This window comes from Copidosoma floridanum, unplaced genomic scaffold (assembly GCF_036245765.1).
Source record: "Copidosoma floridanum isolate Cflo_tuat_1 unplaced genomic scaffold, Cflo_Japanese_pri ptg000027l, whole genome shotgun sequence".
Classification (NCBI taxonomy): Eukaryota; Metazoa; Arthropoda; class Insecta; order Hymenoptera; family Encyrtidae; genus Copidosoma; species Copidosoma floridanum.
The window spans coordinates 94,981-119,580 of record NW_028321904.1 but is presented as its reverse complement, the minus strand read 5'-3'; the positions used below and the strand labels follow the sequence as shown (position 1 = coordinate 119,580).

General features: G+C 32.8%; 1 protein-coding gene across 1 annotated transcript in view; it reads right to left on the bottom strand.

Annotated features, from left to right (window-relative positions):
• Frl (formin-like protein) overlaps positions 1–24,600 on the bottom strand; it is a 285,761-nt gene that overhangs the window by 203,924 nt on the left and 57,237 nt on the right. Inside the window, exon 8 of the mRNA XM_089595744.1 lies at positions 4,231–4,471. Within this exon, the coding sequence (XP_089451870.1) occupies positions 4,231–4,471 (241 nt within the window). The remainder of the gene's footprint in view (positions 1–4,230; positions 4,472–24,600) is intronic.

Below are 24,600 nucleotides of genomic sequence, written 5' to 3'. Positions count from 1 at the left end.
AAATAATATGATTTTTAAACAAAAATTAGAATCATTGCGTTAAAGTAGCAACTTTGTAGAGATAAAATAATCACAAAACAATTTTGATCTTTTTTTTCCTATATTCCGTAAGAATACAGGGCATTCTGATTTTGAGCTCGGAAAACTCTACCACGAGATAAAGCTCATCAAAAGCTTTTGAAAAGCTTTTTACAAAATTTGGATTCGATGGATAATTAACGAGATATTGTTGATTTAATAATCGATCAATTCCTCCAATCACAGAGCACATAGCCTCAGGAGGCGGGGCCTAAGCATTGTGGAGGGGCGACTACGCATAGCTAAACTCTTTTGCGGAGAAGGTGGTAATAGGTATGCCAGGAGACAAGGTTACCGACTGCAGAGATTTGATCAGTTACCGTACCAGCGAAAAATTCAAATAGCAAGGCCGAAGTATTTTAACCGGAGATCTGATTTTTGAGAAATAATTACGCACGTCCACTACGCTTATTCAGTGCATATTTTTTTCTCAGTAAATTTCACAGAGAAACAATTCAATTAAAATTTTTTTGAACATGCATCGCCTAATAAAAAAAACTAGAATGTGAGAGGGTCTCATGCGTTGAGCTCGAATACTCAGTAAAACTCTTGATCTTTTAACGTTGAACTACTTGAAGATAAAATTTTAATTTTGTGTATACTGCAGAAGAAGCTCATTTCACGCATTAACTTGGTCAATTTTTTTTATTTCTTTAAACGTTTTAGTCTGATTTACGAAAATAAAAAAAAATAAAAATAATAAATGAAATTACGATTGAGCAAGACATGTGCGTTTATGGGGCACACCTCTCTAACGTGTAAGATTTTACTAAAAAAGGATCAGTATTTAATCCATACGAAGCTTTATCGTCTGAGAAATAACAGCTACATCTAGAAACTAGAGAAAATCTCACGCTTTCAGCGCGATGGCTCAGCGCGAATCAGAATGCTTATTTTCCCATCTACGTGTCGATAGGTCTTGAACCTCTTGGTCCCTGGAGTTCCACATGACTATTTAAAAAAAAAGCAAGAAAAGTCCGCGCATCGAGATAGTTCATTTATCAAAAATCTTATAAATCTAGAGCTTTGATTATCTAATTTTAAAACAACTATTTCTATGCCCTCCGACGTCATAAGCACAAAAAGTTCAAGTAGGTGGAAAGGTAATCATTCGCAATGAGCCATCGCGCTTAACGCGTGAGATTTTCTTGCGTTCCTAAATTTACTTGTAATTTTTCAGACGATAGAGCTTTGTATGGATTAAATGCTGACCTTTTTTTAGACGATAAAGTTTGACAAAATGCATAAAATTTGACCAACTAATAGCGTGAAATGTGCTTCTTCTTTTTTTACACTTTTTTTTTATCTTAAAGTAGTGTCAAAATTTTGTAAATTTTTTTCCATAGATAAAAAAAAAAAAAAAGAAACAAAAATAAAAATTGGGGCTTCTGCTAGTCAATCACTCTCACCATGTTGGACCTTTCCGCCTACTTGAACTTTTAGTGCTTATGACGTTGGAGGGCATAAGAATAGTTATGTTTTAAAATTAGATAATCAAAGCTCTAGATTTAGAAGATTTTTGATAAATGAACAAGCTCGATGCGCGGACTTTTCTTGCTTTTTTTTTAAATAGTCATGTGGTACTCCAGGGACCAAGAGGTTCAAGACCTGTCGACACGTAGATGGGAAAATAAGCATTCCGATTCGCGCTGAGCCATCGCGCTGAAAGCGTGAGATTTTCTCTAGTTTCTAGATGTAGCCGTTATTTCTCAGACGATAAAGCTTCGTATGGATTAAATACTGATCCTTTTTTAGTAAAATCTTACACGTTAGAGAGGTGTGCCCCATAAACGCACATGTCTTGCTCAATCGTAATTTCATTTATTATTTTTCATTTTTTTTATTTTCGTAAATCAGACTAAAACGTTTAAAGAAATAAAAAAAATTGACCAAGTTAATGCGTGAAATGAGCTTCTTCTGCAGTATACACAAAATTAAAATTTTATCTTCAAGTAGTTCAACGTTAAAAGATCAAGAGTTTTACTGAGTATTCGAGCTCAACGCATGAGACCCTCTCACATTCTAGTTTTTTTTATTAGGCGATGCATGTTCAAAAAAATTTTAATTGAATTGTTTCTCTGTGAAATTTACTGAGAAAAAAATATGCACTGAATAAGCGTAGTGGACGTGCGTAATTATTTCTCAAAAATCAGATCTCCGGTTAAAATACTTCGGCCTTGCTATTTGAATTTTTCGCTGGTACGGTAACTGATCAAATCTCTGCAGACGGTAACCTTGTCTCCTGGCATACCTATTACCACCTTCTCCGCAAAAGAGTTTAGCTAGAAATAGCTGTAGAAATATTACTCTTATATGTGGAGTTATGTTATGCTACCGTTTCAACTTTATTTGAGATTGTATGTATGTTCAATACTTTCTTCAAAATTCTGTATCTTTAAAAGTTTTGAATCGTTTTCATGCTCCTGGGCTCATTTTTTCGTACAATATTGTGGAACATTTATTTGTAATGCATAGTTTACAATGTTACATTGATATAATGTTTTTTAAAGTTTTTAAAATTTCCTAATTCTTCGATACTATGTCTTTTTTAATTTTTATTTGTTAAAAAAAAGGATAAAATAAGTGTCTATTATTTTTTTAATTTATACCAGACGGACCAAATAGAATTTTTTTTTGCGAAGATTCTAATTGTATTATGATTATTTCATTTCTACAAAATTGCTCCTCTAACACAATAATACTATTAATATAAAAAATGATCTTTTTTTGTTCAAGAATCGTATTACTTACAAATTGTTTAACGATTAATTTTTCAGCGATAGTCAAGAAGATAACTAGAAAAATAAGGCAGACAGGTGATACGTCTTAGAAATACGCGCTTATGTTGTATCAAAAATAGTTAATTAAAAGAGACTTATTAGTGTCTATAAATAAACTTTAAACCAAAAATAAAACAAAAAAAGTTATCTCGGATTCTGGGAGCCGTAGGACATCCTTTTTTTTTTTTTAATTTAGGGAAAACTCAACCTTTTTTTAAGAAAAAAATACAGTAGAGATTGCACTTAAATTGTTCATATCATTTAATTTGCAATTAAGCATATTTTTTCCAGCCTATTTTACCATTAATCTATTGCGAAAATTTAATTAATTCAATGAGAGATGTTTAGTACATCTTTTTACGAACAATTTGAGCACCCGTTCTACACTGTAGGATGCTAAATGGCTAAAAAAATTATTTTCGAACAACTGCATTTCTTATAAACAATTACAATTGTTCGAAAAAGGTATGTCGTAAAACATCCAGGTTTAGACGTGTTGTAGTGCCTAACAAGAGCTTTAATTTCTTTGCATTTTAAGACGTTTCAGATTGACTGTTTATTAGTTATAAACAAATTTAAAAAACCACTATTCTAGCGGTTATTCACATTTTGCAACTAAATCAATTATCCGATTGTTATTTATTGCGGCTCATTTTGTAGGTCTTTTAAATACCTTTAATTTTCATGAAAGGTAATTTTTAATCAATCCAACAGAAAAAATGCTGCGATCAGAAAAATACTTTTTCATACTGTTATTGGGTTTAAGAACAATCATCCAAATAAATTCAGTTGTCGAATACAATTTATTATTGATACTTGATACAAAAAGCTTCCAAACAGGCGGCAAACTAACTTTCGAACATTTTTTTAAAAGAGAGGTCAGATCGTCTTTTTTCTGGTCTGTTATAAGCAATAGTAGAGTTTACAGCCGCTTATTAAAAGTATTAGTTACAACTGGTTGTTGGTAGAATATTTAAAATATTTTTTAATTTTGACTGTAAATTGTTAGTGTTTTGGCTACAGGAATATAGTTCCATGAATTCGATGCTTTGTTAGCTTGCAGAATAAATTATAAATACGCTGCAATATAGCAACGATACCTACAATTACTCAGTATCTGTTAAAAAAGAGATTATTTAATAAAAATTCTAAATAAAGATTCTAGATAAAAGTTTTAATATCTATACTTATCAATTATATTCTGACACAGTTAAAAATTTCAGTAGACCGAATCATATTGCATTCAACATTTGTGTTAAATGTTTGATTTGTTGCTGAGAAGTATAGAGAAAATCTCTAATTAAAAAAAAGTTTTCATGTATCTTAAGAACGACTTTCATCATTCGTTAAAGAAAAAAACTACATTTTATACCTGAGGTGTATTTTGTCAGTGAATCAGTCAGAGTTTGAAGCTCCATAATTTTACTTTCCAAAACATTTTGTCGCTTTGCCGAATCTTGCTTTTGTCGTTGAAGAGCTGTCAATTCTTCTTCTATGAGTACTCGAGATTCAAGCGCCTCTGCAAAACTCATTTTTATTTTACTAAGCTCTGTTTCTAGTTCTGCCAGTTTCGTAAGTGACTCTCTTTCTAGCTCAGCCATTCTGTCATTTGCCTACGATGAATCATGACATCAATCATTATGTAAGGAAAGATTGTGAGTATACAAGAATATAGTTAACGTATTTATGCACTGATTGTAAATAAATATAACTTTTTGTAATAAACATACATTTTTGAAATATATCCCTTTCAAAACGACGTAACAAGTCAAACATGAATGTATTCTTACATAGATTTAAAATTTAGTACATCCAAAGTTTTTTAACAGAGATCTGTAGTAGCCAAATAAATAAACTATAAATGTATGAGTACGTAGGGTGACAATGCTTAAATACCTTCCAAAATGTGATTGAAAAATGATCTACCATATTATGTCAAAGCCTATGTGATAAGCAGTACTGTTTGCTCTTTCTAAACAGGTGCTTATTTCTTTGAAATAGCATTGAAAAACCTCTGTTCAACGTCGATAAGAACGTAAATTATTGATTTTTTCAAGTTTCGTTTTAACATGAAGAGAGGTTCTTGTTTTAAGGACGTTCATTACACAGAGCGTTTTGAGTAGAATCTTCCAAAATTTTAACAGGATATTCTTAATAATGTTAGAAAGACACGTGTAAAATTTCAGACCGTTTCACAACACTGTTTTTTAAATATTAAATATTGAAAAAATTATAATTAAACACGTAACCTTGTGAAAGAGTCACATAAAAATTAAATTCATGAAAAAATGGTTGGTAGAATTCGTCTAATTTTTTTTTTTGCATGATGCAATATATAATACCATAATACTGGTATTATAATCAATTTTCAGAGGCATCAATTGAATAAAAAAACAGTGTCAGACGCCTGTATATAGGTATACAAATGCATGCAAAACAGTTGTCGGCGCTGCCATATGCTGGCTTCCCCTCACTGCACTATCTACGTTTCCCCTCTGACTGTAATGAACGTCCTTAAGTCACTCAAAAAATTTAATATAGGCACTAAAATTTAAGAAGAGAAAAAAAAAAACTTAAACCTAGTCTATAATCAGAGATCTCAAAATCTAGAGCACAATATACTGTGATTGGTTTCAAAGTAACAGCAGATAACAACACTACTGCAGTAGATAACTTAAAAAACTGTTTGATTGGAGACAAGGAGCGATGTTCAAAAAACTCATAAAGCATAAGTAATGTTTAAGTGTTAAATTCGTGAAACTTTAGAAAGCCCACCATGGAAGTAAGAACTACGAAATCACATTAAAAATAAAAATTAAGGCATGGTTAGAAGTAATTGAGAAAGAAAATGCGTTCCATAAATAATAATCTCATGTAATATAATATTTAATGAGAACGTCAAGAGAAAGTAATTTTTAAAAAGAAAGACTTACGTTATTAATCTGTCCTAATATTCGATCAGACAATACAACACAAAAAATTTCTGATGATTATTTTATCACGTGTGGAGAGTATAAAAAATAGAAAAATTAAAACATAAGTTAGCGGGATATCCTGAATGGCACACAGTTCTTTTACAATCCATTTGCAATAGCTAGTACTAATAAGGAAACTACCCTAACCCGACCCCACCGATTAAAATTTTTTTTTAAATATCTTGTAATACTTAAAAAATATTTGACACGTGTTTTTTTATTGTCTGACATTCACTTTTAATGAGTGGAATCCACCCGTCAAAACAATCCCCATACATGGTTTTTTGAATATATCTCTGAACCTAATGTATATTTTTAAATAAAATCAACGCCATAATATTTCTTATAAGTAGGTGCTTTTACTAATACAACTTAAACACTAAGGGCTTGCAATCTTTTTTCCTATAGGGGTCAAAGTTCTATTTTATTGCTATTTTGCGAATTAAAATCTGTTTAATAAGGTCTAGTGAGTTTAAAACTGCATTTATAATGCAAAAATCAGAAATTTAAATTGACTTATTTCAAGATTTATGAAGAAATCATTTTTTAAAGGTGTATCACCTGTAACATCCACCTCTACTAAACCTCTACAGCGCAATATAAAAGATAACCAAGCTACCTCTAATCTTTTACCCCTTACCTAAAAATCCAGAAAACTATCCCTATCAAATCACAATCAAGCTAATCTATCTTAACCTGGCCTCAGCGTATTTAATGATATTTTTTTTTTTTTTTTTTTAAATATACCTTACATAATAAGCTATTTATGACAGCAAACCACTGTACCCTTAACCTAATTGATCCCCAAAGAATACTTTTATCAATCCACAAGCAGGCTACTGATCTCAATCTTGGCTACAGCGCTCTTATCGCTCATTTTTTTTTTTAAATAATTGTCAAATCGGAACCAGGAATAAAAAAAATCACGTCTTAAATAAATATTCCATGTAACACATTGCCTTATTACTTTTACCTAAACTTTATTCAAAGTTATTATTATAAAAGACTATAGTTTTGATTCATATGAAAATTAAAATGTTTTTCTTACTACTTCACTTGAAAATTCGAGTTTCAGCGTCAGTGTATAGGGACGAATGCCAATGCTCTTTCTCTATCGACGTGACATCTATATCGCGTAGAGGGGTCAGGAGAAAAACTTCCTGCTCCCTACTTTTTCTTGCTTGAGAGAGAAATAGAAAGAGCGCGAGCATCAGTGCGTTTATTCATTTTTTTTGAGCTGTGAGAAAACTTCTATATAGAGCATGCGTCCAACTCGGGTATGACGATAAATTTGTCGTGTAATGCATGTCATCTCTTTTAGTACTATGCAACGAAGTAAATTTCTATCTTCAATCTGAATATAGTCACAATGATTTAACAATTGTTGAAAAATCTTATAAAAATCAAACTTGTGGCTTTTGCAGTAACCGATGTCTAGGAGTCTAATAAATAATTATATTAGCTTATGAATGTTGAAGTGCTGTTGATATGTAAAAATATTTATTAAATAATAAAATTTATAAGATGTCATTTAGTACGTAATAAAGTATAAAGGATTTTAAATAAAATTAAGTTGTTCTGACCAACTTCTTTTGTTTTTCGGGCCCGTTAACATCCGCTAACCAAAAACCCTCGCTTCACTCGGGTCGTAAATGTTAACAGATGATACAGGCCCTTCACTTTTGCCCTTAACATAACCTATTACTATACTTATCACTAAAGCTAATTGTAAAGTGATGGCTAATGAACCACGAATTTTTGGCCGAAGTAGTAAGAAAAATAGTATACATCACACGGGACATCACTCGATAATCCGCTTTGGTGGTTTGCCCCTCGGCTTTGTCTTAGAAGGAAACTTCACCGACGGGAGCAGATCATCGAGCTTCATCCCTTGTAATGTAATGTACTATTATTTGATATAATATTCACTGTAATGATAATGTTCAAAAAATTGGTTGAAACATAATAAATTTTTACACCAATCACATAGTATTATTACTTTATTTTTATATCCTTCTACTTCGCAGTTGACATTGCAAGATTCTCCAAAACTAAAATCGACAGTCTTATTATTATCAGTTTATATCTGGTTTTTGAGTAATATAGCCACTTTTATACCAAGAATATATGAAATATCCGTATACCTCGGTAATGAAAACTGTTTATATACCCACGATTGTAGAGTTACAATGCTATTTCTTAAATGTAATTACAAGTCACAATCCATCAGAATTACTTGATGTAAAAATTGCCTACAAAATTGAATACTTTACTGCTAACTGCCAGTAATCGTAAATAATAAATTAATTAATTGTTTGTTGTATATACATTAGATTTAAGCTACATCACATAATTATTTTATGAAACATTAATGAATATTTGGAATGATTTTATGAATTAATACTAAAGGAAATAACAAGCAAACAAAGCATTACAACAAAATCAATTCTAAAAAAATTTTATTATATCATGAACTGTTTCAGAACTAATTAATGCTGTGTGGGAACTAGAACAATCTTGACGAAGGCTAGAATTTTCAAGTTTTAAACATATTTATCGAAGTGGCACCATCATTTATTATTTACTATTATTATAAACTGAAAGAAGAGTCTTCGACTTTATAAGCAATTTTTACACTAAGTTGGTAAAAATAACTAAAATCGCTGGTACATAACTAGTTTTCTTCACCGAAATATACAGATATTTTAACATATTCTTAGTATAAAAGCGGCTATATTACTGTATAACCAACTATTAACTACTGTAACAATACACTATAATTTTCATATGAATAAAAAGTATAGTCTTTTATAATGATAACTTTGAATAAAGTTCAGGTAAAAGTAATAAGACAAGGTATTACATGGGATATTTGTTTTGGACATAATTTTTTTTATTCCTGGTTCCGATTTGATAATTGTTTCAAGAAAAAATAAGTGATTAAAGCACTGTGGCTCGAGTTGAGGTCAGAAGTCTGCTAATGGGTTGATAAAAGTATTCTTTAAAGATCAATTGGGTTAAGGGTACAATGATTTGCTGTCAGAAATAAGTTATTATGTAAAATATATTCATTAAAAAAAAAAAATCATTAAACACGCTGAGGCCAAGTTAAGATAGATTAGCTTGCTTGTGGTTTGATAGGGGTAGTTTTCTGGATTTTTAGGTAAGGGGTAAGAAATAAGGGGTAGCTTGGCTATCTTTTCTATTGTGCTGGTGAATTGTAATATGTGAAATATTTCGTAGCAGAAAAAATAATTAAAAAACAGGCTGTGGCAGAGTTTAGTTCAGTTAGTTTGCTTATGGTTTGGTAGGGGAGGTTTTTTGGGGTTGGGCGGGTTAGGGGTCAAGGGTAAAATGTCTGCGGATATAGCTCGCTTGTGATGTAGAATATATTTAGTTGAAAAAATAATGGATAAACATGTTGTGGATAGGGTTACGTGGGTTCACCTGCTTGAGGTTTGATAGGGATGATTGAGTCAAGATGATTGTGTCGAGGTGATGATCAAGTAGCCGTCATTGGCGAAGTTCCCATAAAAGCCTATAAGCCACAATGTTGAAGTGGCTAGTGGCACCAGTCCTCCCTTCCACCCTCTAGCACCTAGCATATAAAAAGAAGTAGTCTACTATTTTTTTTGTTTCATACGAAGGCCGTTAATTGAAAACACTTTTTGCTTTATTATACAAGATAAAAAGTACATTATATCCCGTTTTTATTCGTACAACGAATCTACCAGATAAATACTCTTATGGGATACGAAATACAAAGCATAAATAGTTATGAATCTTTATGAAAAAAAGCCACCCTTACTCGACTCATCAAAACCTAATTGACCCGTAAGTTCCCAATACCTTGAGCAAATAGAAAAACTTGAAGTGCACTACATGTGAGTAATTTTTCTTTAATCACTAGAAGCGAGAGTTTTTCAGACTTACATTGAACATTCATACGGAATTCTTACAAACAGGTATAATCTCGATAGAAATGATAATCACACAAGAGTCAAAAAATTAAAGGAAAGAAATAAATACAATTGTTTTTAATGTTAATTCTTCAAGATTTATTCTTAAAAAAAAAAAAAATTTCAACTTCAACTTCCCGTTGGAAAAGTTCCAAAGCCAATCAGAGCAGAGCTACAGCAGGAGTGTAAGGGAGGACTTATTTCTCCTGAGATTCCCATATACTAAGGCGTGTTTGGTCATTTAATAACAGGCCTTCAAAATCTTTTAAATTAATAACACAAGCATGTATAACCCAATGGCCCAGGGCGCTTACTGGCCACTCTAATAGATAATAACGCAAGAGACTATCACCCGATGATCCTGGTCGCTTACTGGCAACTCTAATAAATAATAAAATGTTGAATAATAATACAAGCACCTATCACCCAATGACCCAAGGCTCTTACTGTCCACTCTGATAAGTAATTAAATCTTACTAATATATAAACCAGAGTTACTAAAACCGTTGTAATTGCTAACCGCAGAAACTACTGAACCGATTTTGCTAAAATTTTACATACTGATTCGTCAGAATTCCTAGATGGTTTTTGTATAGTTTTTTTTTTTTTAAAGTTAATAACAACAGCGATAAATAAGCTTTAAGTTTTGCTAAAAATAATCTAGCTTTGCGTTTTATTTCAGTAGGATCCGCTAGGTGGCATCGAGATAAAATTGAAGCCACCCGCAATCAAAGATAGTCACGAGTGGTTATAAGATGCCCCATCGAGTACACGATTATCGAAGTCGATCATTAGCACTACACCAAGAACAGAGATATTAGTTGTGCAGCTGGGTATCCCAACGACAGATGACACTCTCCTTTAATGGGCAAGCAAAATAAATTGGTTTTCACCCCGGATCCCCAAAAAAAACGAGTGCCACGGAAAAACAGGCGTACGGAACGTCAACGTCTCCGGTGGAATACCAGGAAACGTTTCTAGCCAAAGCACAACCTGCTCCAGCACTTCAGAGCTTTGTGGTAATTGAACCATCCGTCCTGGTACCGTCACAGAATTTTCTACTTCAAATGTAAGCCAGGGAAGACAGCCCTGAAGAGTACGGGCAACCACAACGGCCTCCTTAGTGGTCGCTTCAATGGCATATCTATAGAGAAGGTATTCTCCAGGCTCACTTGACCAACTAACGATGAGCGGTTGGTTATCCGGGGAACAACCTGAAGACGAGATATTATTCGGTCAGCAGCGTACCTCCCTCATGTACGGTCTTCGTACACAGGGACTCCGAAGGTAAGAGTCAAACTACCCGTAGCTGGCTCTATCATCAATAATAATAATAAGGAATAGCTGAAAGTTTCACCACTGGCCTTTTTCAGGGCTCTTATAAGTATTTACGTTCCCTACTTAACCATCAATCTAATCGGTTCTTTTGAGGACCACATGATTTTAACTACCTTGCCAACAAATACATTTTTACTACGATTTCCAGAGACGATTCATCAACTACAAGACTATGTAAAGCCGGCCACTATTAAACCGAGTCAGTCATTCACTGGCAGGTGTCACGAGCAGAGTTGTTCGTTGCAAAGCTGGGAACCCCGGTGACCGACGACCCTATATGATTCTCTGGAGGTTAAATATCCAATCACGAATCACCGATCCTCTTCAAGGTCTGCGCTGGGAGAACCTAACAGATTTGAAGGAAAAAAAAAATTAAGGCAACGAGACAGTCTCTAACGGGCAAGCATCACGAACGAATCTCTTCACCTTAGATCACCAAAACAACTGAGTCTGCAAAAAAAAGAAAGTGCTTTTGACACCAACGTCTTCGACTTTATACTAGGAGACATCGGGAAAGAGCTGTACAACTAGATCCAAAGCTTCAAACGTTGTAGTTTTCCTCCCGATCAGAGTAATGCTACAATAACAGGCCGAGAAGATCACTCTGAGGTATCCAGGCAGTCACGTTTGCTGGAATTTTCAGTCACAAAAAACCTTACTTGAGAGGCTCACCGGTCCGTTTCAGGTTTATCGGATGTCGAACTACTATGCCAACAAATATATTTTAACCTAATAAAGTTGAAAAAAATAGCCTTTAGGTCTCACAAGAGTTTCAACTATGCCAAAAGTTACAAGAAGACGAATTAGGAGAAAAACTTCAGATGCATTGTATGAATACAATTTTAGGCGTCAAGAAAATGACAGAATTTATTCAGTGAGAGATCAGCTTTTCACTATAACCCTTATAGTAATCTCTTGAATCTTCCATATTGTAAAATATGTAGAACATTAATTTTTTTTTTTTTTTGCGATGATTAATAACGTAGAGATGAAGCTCTAGGACTTGTGAGCTTGGAATCTTAACAGCTTTAAAGAATAATCCTGATCATAGATTATACAGGAGAAACTGCAAATCAACGGCCTTTTAAGGCGAACGATTATTTTATGATATGAGGAATGCACGGTACTTTTTAGCATAATTACTATTTTTTTCACGTTTTCCAGCTTATTACTTGACCAAATAAACTGTATGAATTCTGAACAAATATGTTTTTAATAAGAAGATTTTTGTTCTAAGAAGTGTCAAAACTAGATGTAAAATTGTTAACTGAAAACGTTTAACATTACCTGTCAAGTCACTACGGTGTTTAATTAAGTGAGTCCCAGACGAAGCCGAGACAGGGGGGCCGCTAGTCCTAAATAATAACGCAAGCACCTATCACTTGATCACCCGGGGCACTTGCTGGTCACTATAATGAATAATAACGTAAGCGACTACCACCCGATGACCCTGGGTATTTACTGGCCACTCTAATAAATAATAACGCAAGCGACTATCACTCGATGACATGGGGCGCCTACTGGCCACTTTAATAAATAATTAAAATGTTAAATAATAACAAAAGTGACTGTTACCCAATGACCCGAGCCGCTTACTGGCCACTCTAATAAATAACTAAAATGTTAAATAATAACACAAGCGCCATTACCTAATGACCCGGGGCACTTACGGGCCATCTCGATGATTAATGAAAACTTAATTAATAAATTTAAAAAACAAGAAGGTTGTTTATTCTTAAACCACCATATAAAATTTTTTTTTGTAACGTTAAGTGATAAAGCAAACACCGTATCAATATATTTTGTACAAAATTGTTGTGGTAGTTTACTATCTGAGGTTTTTAGTGAAAAATAACAAAAAAACATAGTGCGTATCACGATTTGTTTCTAGTTATAATAGTAATACTTTCGATCTAAGACCATTGAGATCATTTCTTCGCTTCGGATGAAATGTTTACTTCCACCTTCTTTTACGGCTAGCCGGGCTTATAGCATTCTTACCATCATACAATTTTTTTCTTGGTTTAAAAATAATCTTGTTGACTAGTAGGCCAGTAAGCACCTAAAGTCATCCGGTGATAGTCGCTTGCGTCATTATTAAAGATTTTATTATTCAATGAAGTGGCCAGCAAGCACCCCAGGTCATCGGCTGATAGTCACTTGCGTTATTATTTATTAGAGTGGCTAGTAAGCGCCCTGGGTCATTGGGTGATAGGCGCTCGCGTTATTATTTATGAGAGTGGCCAGTAAGCGACCCAGGTCATCGGGTGATAGTTACTTGTGTTATTATTCAACATTTTAATTATTTATTGAAGTGGTCAGTAAGCACCCCACGTTGTCGGGTGATAGTCGCTTGTGTTATTATTTAACGTTTTAATTATGTATTGGAGTGGCCAGTAAGCAGCCTGGGTCATCAGGTGATAGTTCCTTGCATTATTATTCATTAGAGTGGCCAGTAAGCGACTCGGGTCATCGGGTACCAGGCGCTTGTGTTATTATTTAACATTTTATTTTTTATTAGAGTGGCCAGTGAGCGCCACGGGTCATCGGGTGATAGACACTTGCGTTATCATTTATTAGAGTGTCCAGTAAGCGCCTCGAGTCATCGGGTGGTAGTCGCTTGCGTTATCATTTATTAGAGTGTCCAGTAAGCGCCTCGAGTCATCGGGTGGTAGTCGCTTGTGTTATTATTTAGTAAAGTAGCCAGTAAATGCCCTGGGTCATTCGGCGAAGGCGCTTGGGTTATTATTTAACATTTTATTACTTATTAGAGTGATCAGTAAGCGCCCCGGGTCATCGGGTGATAGGTACTTGTATTATTATTCAACATTCTATTATTTATTAGATTTGCCAGTAAGCGACCCGGGTCATCGGGTGATAGGCACTTGCATTATTATTTAACATTTTATTACTTATTAGATTGGTTAGTAAGCGCCTGGGGTCATTGGGTGATAGTCGCTTTTGTTATTATTTATTAGACTGTCCAGTAAGCGCCCTGGGCCATTGGGTTATATATGCTTGTGTTATTAATTTAAAAGATTTGGGAGCCCTGTTATTAAATGACCGAACACGCTTTAGTATATGGGAATCTCAGGAGATATAAGTCTTCCCCTACACTCCTGCTGTAGCTCTGCTCTGATTATCTTCGAAACTTTTTTAACGGAAAGTTCTGATAGTGGTGGGGGTATGCGAAGATTTTCTTCACTAACACTGGGTCAGCATCAAACTTTTGACCATCGCGGCCAACGCTGGCTTGCCACTAGAATAAATACTAGGTGGTGTTGAACATCGAAAGTTTTCTTTGAACTTTATAACTTTTGAATCAGATGACAAGCTTATTAGTTAATAGATAATTCCGATGATGTGTTTACAGTCAAACATTTAAAATGTTGGCCGACATTAAAAAAAATGAAATATAAGGAAAAAATCCCTATTATAATTCTTATTTGTTAATGAAAAAAAAACGCGTTTTATACTTCTGTAAATGAATGCATGTATTCAGAGTATCAAGATTATTAACTTTTTCTTTAACATTCTCGTTAGATTTTATATTTACATTGTCCATTGGTCTGTTAAAAAGATCATAATTCAACTTTATTAATAAAAAAAGCTACAGTAAAGTGAACTGCCGTGTGAACTAACTTATAATCGACGACATTGATTTTAACAGCTTACGAGTTATTAATGGAGAGAAAATGACCGAACGCTACTGACAGACTGTCGACCATTAACTCCACGTACGATGACGTTAAACAATGTAAGACAATAGTCAGCTCAGTGGTGATTGATGCGATGCCACTATAAGGAAGCTTGCTTTTATGTTAGTAGTGTGTTGGTAATGAAGTTTGTTTAATTTCCAACTAAACCTTCGTAATGTAGTATCTACTGTACTGTATATTTTATTGCACCCGCTCTTTAGAGAAACATGGCCAGCGGTGTTTGTTATGGCTCGCAACGTAACTGCAGACAAAAATAGTACATTAGCTATTTTATCAACGTTTTCATCGCTTACTTTTATTTAGTCACTAATTTTTTTAAGATGATAATTTTAGTTTTAGAATACGTACATTTTCTTTCTGGTACACTTTATTTTAATAGTTTGATTGATCGTTAAAATCTTGCTTGAAGCCCTTGGCCACAAGAAGTTGTGTTCAGTTAGCTTAAGAAGTGATGTTGTTAAATTGAATTGTCTCTGGATTTTTATCGCAAACCCACGTGAATGAAGATTCCATTATATTCAACACAATCTAAACTTTAAAAATACATCATTCAAAGTCCTTGTACATTCCGTGATGTAGCCTCCTTAAACAGCTGGCTTTATTTTACTAACACAATCAAGTCATTGTAAAATAAACATTATCGAGATAAAATGCGACTACTAACACCGAAGAACCTGTACAAAAGTAAATAAAGTGGCCAATGTTCAAACTAAGACCTCTACTATGACAGGTATTAGAAAAAAAACTCCAATCGGACGTCATTTTGTAATGTAAAAAATTATCATGCGATAGTAATTGAAATTAAAACCTTAGCTATGTGTCTCACCTTATTTTATCAGCTTGGACAACAGATTCGTGCAGAAAATAATAATTTGAATCTGAACGTTATCAAAACTTCAAAAATGTTTGAAAAGTATAAATAATTTTTTTTATAACAAATTTTAAATCTTGAGGAGACATCTTGTTTTTTCTTCCTGTAGGCTAGACTTAAATAATTCTTTGAAAAATCACTATTCATTCCTCGTAGCAATTACGGAACACCTTTGAGCAAATTATGGAACACCTTATGAACAAAAATGCAACATATAGCATAGTACGTAAATATATTTAAATTCTATACAAACAAACAAATTCTCCATTATATAAGATCTGCCATGTTGTCTATAGAAAATTTAGAGTTACATTTATTATCAGCTATCTTAAAATCTTGAAATTTCTTATAGATACAAATTCGAATTTAAGTGTTTTAATAGTACAATGTTGAAAGAAAATCCGACGTACTTTTTTTAAATTAACAATTTTATAAATTGTTCATTCTGGATGTATGAATTTTTTGATCAAAAAATAAGAAACATTTTTTGTTTCACTCATACTCAGGTAAAAAATGTAGTATTATTTAAAAAAATTATTTTCAAAAAAAAAAAGGTCCGCCATTTTTGTCTCCGAAAATTAGACTTTGGATACGTTATCCACATCATCCATTATATTAAACTTGTTATAGAATAGGAAAATTATAAAACCGACAAAAAACAAAGTTTCATGTCGTACTGAATTAGAACTTTTTTTCAGACTTTACTCCTCAGAATAAAGATAACATAACCTTATAGTTTATAAAAATATTTTTGTACAATTTTTTTGTGAATAAAACTTGTTTGACACGAGACAAATGTTTCAACTATTACAATACACTTTTGATTAATTTCAATATTGGTTACAAGAAAATAAATGAAGAGTTAAATTTAGCTGTTGATATTTTGAAACAAAGGAAAAATTTAATATGAAATCTTCATAAAAAAAAAAGTTCAAAAAAAACCTAAAATATTGTTACTTTTGTATGAACACCTTAGGTTTCAGATCGTTTACTAATGTCAACACGTCTAAACGATTCTTAAGAAAAGAAAAAGTCACTGCAAAAATGTACAGGAACAAGTTTTGCACTTGTATATCACCATAACGTTATCCTTGTTATCCTTACTGCTCTGAAGATGTAGGTCTAGATAAAATTTTAAAAATGTACACTAGCCACTGTACATACAGTTGCGTGGAAGAATGATTAGTGGCTTATGTCACCAACAGTACAAAATATACTGATACATGGCTACACTAATTATAGCTCGATTAATTTTGCTGGTAGATGTGCAATAAAATTAAATTTTATGAAAAATTTAATAATCATAAAATAATATATAAATGTGGGTATGTAATTTTTCATAGAACTATTGTCCGAAAAAGTTTAAGAAAGTTGCAATATGAAGACTTACACAAATAGATTTTCACAACGAGAATCGAGAATTCATTATTTAACAGATATTTTTCGACAATTCCTTTTTATCTCTGATCCATTCTTGTCAATGTGAACATTTCATATAAATAGCGAAATGTACGAATATAACAAAAATATTAAACTGTTTAAAAATATCATTTAAGAATAAGAAGTAAACGATAAGAAAACTAGCTATAACAACTAAAAAATTGTGTACATTTTTAATGAAAACGTAATTTTAGTAATTTCAATAGTTATAAGAGTTCATAATATACTATTCAAACGACAATGGATTCATGATTATCAAATAATTGTTTTGCTAATATTTAATTGATTGATCTCCTCACAGTCCTCCACATTTAACATGTAGTGGCCCTCAGCTCCTTAAGGAGGTTCGGGAGTATCATTCAAAGGGACGAGGAAGGGAGAGTCCCCTCTGCCCACGCAGCTTAGCCCCCTTTACCAGGCACCCCCTCTTGCACCCCACAAACTCAATATTTTCTTTACGTTTAACGTTTGCATTGTTTAAAATGCACTATAACATGCTTCTACATTTTGCTTACCGAATAATTAAGCAATAATTAACTGGTAGGTAAATTTTTCTTAATACCTTTGCATTTTTAAAAAAGTTTTGTTCATTTAAGCGAAACAAAGAGGTTACTATCAACAAGAGCCTATGTTAATCACATGATTTTGTTTGTATAATTTTTTTGAAAGTGACCTATAGCAAATATTTAAAAAATTTATATAAGTTCCACGTATTCTAGACTATCAAGAAAACTCTATATTATTGTCATCTCTGCATTTTATTATTACTCCCGAACCTCCTTAAGCCTGTAAGGTATCATAGGGTTGCCCAGTTTTCTATCCATTCAAAATTTCAGAATATGAAAAGGACTTATAGTATATGAAAAATTTTAACATGATACTTACAGCGTCAAAAAATGATAAAAATAACTATATTATTATAATAAAGATTTGGTATAACTGCAACTGTATAGGGTTGTAAGTTATACGATAGCGTGAATATCTTGTTTCCACAGTTTTAGATGATTCCGGCATTCAATGTGCTCGGTGCATAGGATAAGAGTGAAAAAAATGAAGTTTCTAGATTTTAACATAATTTATAAGCAGTAAAAACGTTAAGCTTTACTAGCACACAAGAAAAAAGTCTTTATTAATGAGTTATATCAATTACCTAAAAAATTCTACATTAAAAAGACAATGTTAATTATAATATTAAGATACAGACAATGCATTAAAATATATTTTTTTTTTAATTAGTTTAATATGCAAACAATTGGGTCAACGATACTAAATAATAATTACCTCGAAAACTTACGGATAAAACTGTCTATAACTTTTATGTTTAAGTCCATGTATAAAACAGCAGTTAAATTTCTGTACCTAATGACTGTTACTGATTTTCAATGTTGGAAGGCATCAAATTTTTTTATAAAAATGATAGTTTAAAGAAAAAATGCTGCCTACCAAAATTTTTAGTAATTTTGTTTGTATTTCTTAATTTTACAATACATAACTTGCGGTCAAAAATTTAATATTAAAACTGTTATAACAAAAAAGAAATTACGAAATCCCCAATGTTTTAATTAGCATATTTAAGCACGTTTATAGCTACATTAAAATAAAGCCAAAGATTATTAATTATTTATTTATTTTATAAGCTTTTTCCCGCACCGTGAGTGGGAAGTGAAGTTCAAGCATATCTGTTCAACTTAAATGCGTAGTGCATAGGAGTAAATATAGAAAAAAAGGAGAAAGCAAAGGAGAAAGGTAAAATAAAGAGTAAACTGAAAGAATAGAAGAATGAGCTGGAAAAAATGAAGCCAACCCAGAAAGGCCCTTTGAAGAAGTCCCTGAAAATTTGAGCAGCTCTTTAAAAAACACAGCTATGTAGGAGGAAAGAACTACTCTAAAGAGCAAAAGAGCAAACAGGTAAAGCTTGAAACAGAAGTCAAGAAGAAAGAAGATTAGACAGACATCTCAGGGACTTATGGTTGGGACTCAAGAGAAAAAGCATAATAAGACAACAAGAAAAGTGCAGAGAAAAAGTGGTAAAGGTGAAGAAGGGTTGAGAGATATTTTAAATATTTTTGATATTGAGTGAAATCATAGCACGGTAGTGCAAAAGTATAGGGGCAAAAAAAAATTTAATTTAAACATTTGCATATAAAATAAAGAAGACTATTATGGACTCTAAGTAAAACAAAAGCAGAAGTACCAAAGGCTGTGTTCGATTTTTTATTTTAATTTAAGTTTGACACTTACAAATATCACGTGATATCAAGCTCTAAATAGTTCCTTACTTTTATTAAAATTTGGTAAATTGTTTAGACTGATTAGTACTGACTAGTTTAATTCATTCTAATTTGATTTTTAATTCGACTTGATAAATCTTCAAATGTTGTAGTGACTACAAATTTTAACAAGGCAATAAGTGAAAGTATCAATATTTGTTACAATTAAAATTTAATAAGGTAAAAGAGCATAGATTTTCAGAAATAGAGAAACCATCAAAAGTTAAGTATACTTCATTCCAAATATGATAAAATGAAAAAGGTTAAGTGAAAAAGAAAATAATAATAATAATAATAATAATAATAACAACAACAATAATAATGATAGTAATAATAATAATAGTAATGATAATAAAAAGAATGAAATATAAGTATGAATTAATTTTTTTTTTTTTTTTAAGCTTCGATGGCTTAGTGGTTAGCGTACCAGACTACCAGCCTCCTAGTCAGAGATACACCAGGCGTCGTAGGTTCAAATCCCGTCGAAAATCATTGAGATTTTTTTTTCGGACTCTTTCGAAGGGACAAGTATACAGGATGCTCAAACACTACTTATCTGATATTTAAAACAAATGGTCGATTTTTCTAGTGATTTCTGGACCTCCAGGGGCTTTCTTTTCGAAAAAAAACCATTACCTTGCCAGCTTATTTTATGAAGTCACTGCCGGTTATAAAAAGTTCGATACAGCTAGTTAAGATGTTTTATTGGAAGTTATCCTTCCATTAAACTTGAGAATAGCTAGGGTGTGCTTGAGACAATCGCTGCGCCCTGTAAATAGTACCCAGGAGGATGGATGACCAAGTCGTTTTATGAGAACTTTGCAAGGGGCCCGCACTAAAGATTCGTATACTTAGGAAAACAGGATGGAAATTACGGAAAAAGAACGAGATTGGTTGACAGGTAACAACCCTGCAATGAGTATACGTTAAAATCTCAATGCATTATGTAATATATATTTACTTGTCAACTGTGTTCTTAGTACGTCCTCCAAAAAACGCATCACGTGGGTTAAGAGGCTTATGTCTTCAATAACCTTGATTTTCTTTAATAAAATCTCGAAGGTCTTCTTTGTCATATATTTCTTTATTAAAAAGACATTCTTACTTTTTGATCGGCTGGTAATTACACACCACTATTTTTTCACTGATATTACAGGTTATCTTGTATCTTCCATCGATTCTATCGTCAGTTGTTATAGAAAAATCACTTTTTATTTTAAAACATCGTGGACAAACATGCCAGAAAAAACCGTAAAAACTACAATATGATACCACGATAATTATTTACACTAATTTGTGGAGTACAACAGCCATTGATAACGATACCTTCTGGTTATCGTTTCTTTTTACACTGTCCAGCACGTTTTATGAGTCGATCAAGAACACGCTTCTGCATCTAACGTAACCACTTCAGCGCTACTTCAGACTGCTTTTTTACTAATCCGTAACCTCTTTGTAATACAATATCGATCTGGTTTTCCCTTGAAAGCTTTTTCTTGTAGACACGTATACATGTTTAGGCTATTGTAGTACATTTGATGGAAGAATCCACTTGGAATTTTGCGAAATTTTTTTGATAAGCCACGCAAACTAGTCTTCAAATTTTTACATGTGGTTTACAGTATTGAACGATTTTCCGTTGAGAATTGAATATGATCGTTGGCTTTCGTTCGTTTTCAAAAAATTTTCTCTTTTATGTGCAGAGATACTACTGAGTGAATGTACATTCAGTGGTGGTAGATGACCTACGCATGATTAATTATAGAGTGTGTTTAGCTAGCGAGTCCCATAATAGTATATACATTTACTATATATACGTCTTTATGGCACATTACTTTATGTGTGTTCTAGGTGCCACGGCCTACAAGCCAAGATGAAAGAGAAGGAACAAAGACAATAAGAGAAGTTAAATGTGTATGAGGTATAATTGAGTGAGCGTGTGTGTAAGAGGGAGAAGGGAGACACGTAAGCCCGCAACGTGTCGGGAACAAACCAAGGGCCGAGTCTTCGCATCAATTCCTTAATTTTTGAAACCTCCACCTATTCGCCAGTTTTTAGGAGTGTTGGAGATTTTTCAGATGCAAAGTGAGGGACTCTGGTGATCAATTTTTTGATACTCCCTCATTTGGTACTATTAACAAAGCCGCTGTTCTTACTCTCATAGTCCCGCGCTTACGGCTAATATATATTTCAATAATTAATAAAATCAATAAAATATATATTGATTATATGTCATATAGTCAACATCTTGGTGAATCTGTAATATTTTTTTTAACACTCTAAGATTGTAGAAAATATATCGTATTATCATTACCTATAACATATCTTAATTTTTTTTAGTTTTTATACGATCTTTTTTCAAAAATAACCAATATGTTACAGATTGAACTAAGCGATTAAATGCATACTCATAAAGTTTTGCATTAAACGTGCAGAATGTATATACTGCATTTATAGCGCAGGAGTAAGTACAGCGGTTTAGGCGGTGGTACCGAATTGACAAATTAGCTATGTACATACTGCCGTAACTTCTGGACTCTCCTGCGAAAGCCACAGGATGGCGCCGTACAAGGATCACTGTGGCCAGCACTGCCGTTTCGGAAGTGTTGTACTGCCGATACGGGTGTACATATTTTTCAGTGTAGGGGAATTAAGAAAGCACTAGTGTGTGTGTGTGTGTGTGTTGGATTGCAAAATCCGTCCCAAAGGCTGGTGTCATCAAGTTGCCAGAATTTTGGTGCTGAAAGACTCACGCGGGAAGGGTACCAAGTACGAGATGTGTTTGAAATTGTGTGGGTGGGTGTGTGATATAGCTACTGGCCACCGTCAACCAAGCAAAGGAGAAGTTCGGTGGCGAGGACGACCAAGAGGCGTTCGCACCAAAACATCTACCTCAGGAGCAAACCGCCGATTTATATGTGAATATATAATACGTTATATTATAAGTATGTTGAGGGTGGAATTATTGAGAGCGTGTATAAAACGAATAAATAGGGCGAACGCACTGTAACATTTTTATCAGTGATTGTTTTTATTCATCATTAGTGCCCCCGTTGCCCTTTTTTAATTTTTTTTCAAGAGTGTTTGATGTTCCCAAGCCTGACACCTGAGGTAGATCTCCTGGAGAAAAGGTATCCAGTGTAGAGGGACAAGGTAAGTGACGCACTAGAGTTTTATAAAAGGATATGAGTTTTATAAAAGGTCAGCTGGAAAATCTTCGTCACAGATATTATAAAAATAATTATAGACCTATTTATCATGACGACTACTGTCACTCACTCGCAGAGTGTTTCAACGATATAATAACAAATAAATTTTGCGTCCAATCTTTTGGCATTGTGGGCAACACAGACAACTCGCTGAAAATGTTTTTGATAATCATGGACGAGATCTCTTCACTTATTTATCATATTAATTAAGAAAACACATCTTCTTTTCCCTAGTGATCACACATCATTGAAACTGACTCTTGTTCCAAATCGATACCAAAATTACTAAGTTGTTCCACGATGCATAAACTTACTACATGAATTTTTTTTTTTATCATCGGCCAACACAAATACTGACTGTAGCATCTTAAAGTTAAAATATAGTACTACGAACAGCGTTTTGTTATCAGACGCTTAAATGAGCTGTACATAACAGAAGTGATTGATAGGTAAGCGTTCTTTACATGAATTGTAAAAAGAGATTCCACAAGCGTGTATTTGTTTTTTCGCACGATTTTACAACATATTACTTTGATTTTATTGCAAACACTGGATAATTCATTAAACAACCTTTTATCCAAGTAATTTTTAAAACAATTGTTATTAATAAATGACGTTTCTTAAACACGTGACTCATACAATCAATCGTTTCGATAGTTACAACCAATTCATAACAACAAGGAACTTCGACATTTATTTCAAGAAACTAAAGGTTATTGGAGACAAAAACTTCTTAACCCACGTGATACGTTTTTCAGAGGACGTACTGAAAATACAAATAGAAAGTAAGGTAAATATCCCTATTATGACCATAAATTTCATCGCACTTGCTTCTTTAATTTTTTTATCTTAACTGTGAGGTTTAATAGTAGAAATTTTGGTATTAGCTAGTGCGCTATAAATTTACCATTATTATTCTAATTTTTAAAGATGGTTCTTAGTTGTTAAAATACTTTGTTTTATAAAAAGATTATAAAACCAAAATAAACATAATTATAAAACATTTTACCTATTTTTTCATATTGTGTCCCTATTTATGAAACCTTTTTGTAAACGTAAATTTAGTATAATATTTTAAGACAATTCAAGCTTTTTCACTTGCATAACACTATTTTATTAAATAAAAAAAGTTATATCGTTTATTCGTTTACGAGAAGTGTATGAATTTCTCATTAAAGTTTAGTGCCATAATACATACAGTTCAAAAGATAGGTGATGTACGACTTTGTCCCTATCTATGGAATTATCTTTAAAATTGGTCATTTATTGATTGTAAAATGAGATTTATTTTTGTGAATTCATAAAGATACATAAAATATGCAACTGCCACAATTTTTTTATCAAGTAAGTTGTATAACAAATACATGAATTTTCATATTCCATAAATAGGGACATATTCTACGAATAGGGATATTTACCTTACGAATGTCATGGGACGGAAAAAGTTAAGTACGTTGAGATATCTTCGTTGTACCCTTATACATGCAAACGTGGTAACTTACCCATTGCTCAACCATTGATATATTAAGGACAGATAGAGTGTCAAAGCAATACTGGAGACAACAATAACTTATCCCTTGTAAAATGCTTAATCATGTGTAATGTGCTACTACCATAAAATTTATACTATTCTGTTTACCACTAAAAATGCATAATAAGTTACATTTTTCACTGTGTCGTACATGTTGCTAAAATATAATTCAAAAATATTGTCCACACGAAGATGCGAATGATCGTATTTTGGAGCGTACACGGATATCTGACCAAGTCAAGATGGCTGTTTAGGCTATGTAGTAAAAATGTTTATAAAATATAGCAATATAAAATGAAATAATTCGATCAAGAAACTAAATAAGGAGATTTATTTAGCAAACTCCGTCAACGAGTTTTTTATGAAAAAAATTCAGGCCTCCGGTTTTCTTCCCAAGTGTCTTAAAAATGAAGGCAAGGATACGTATATT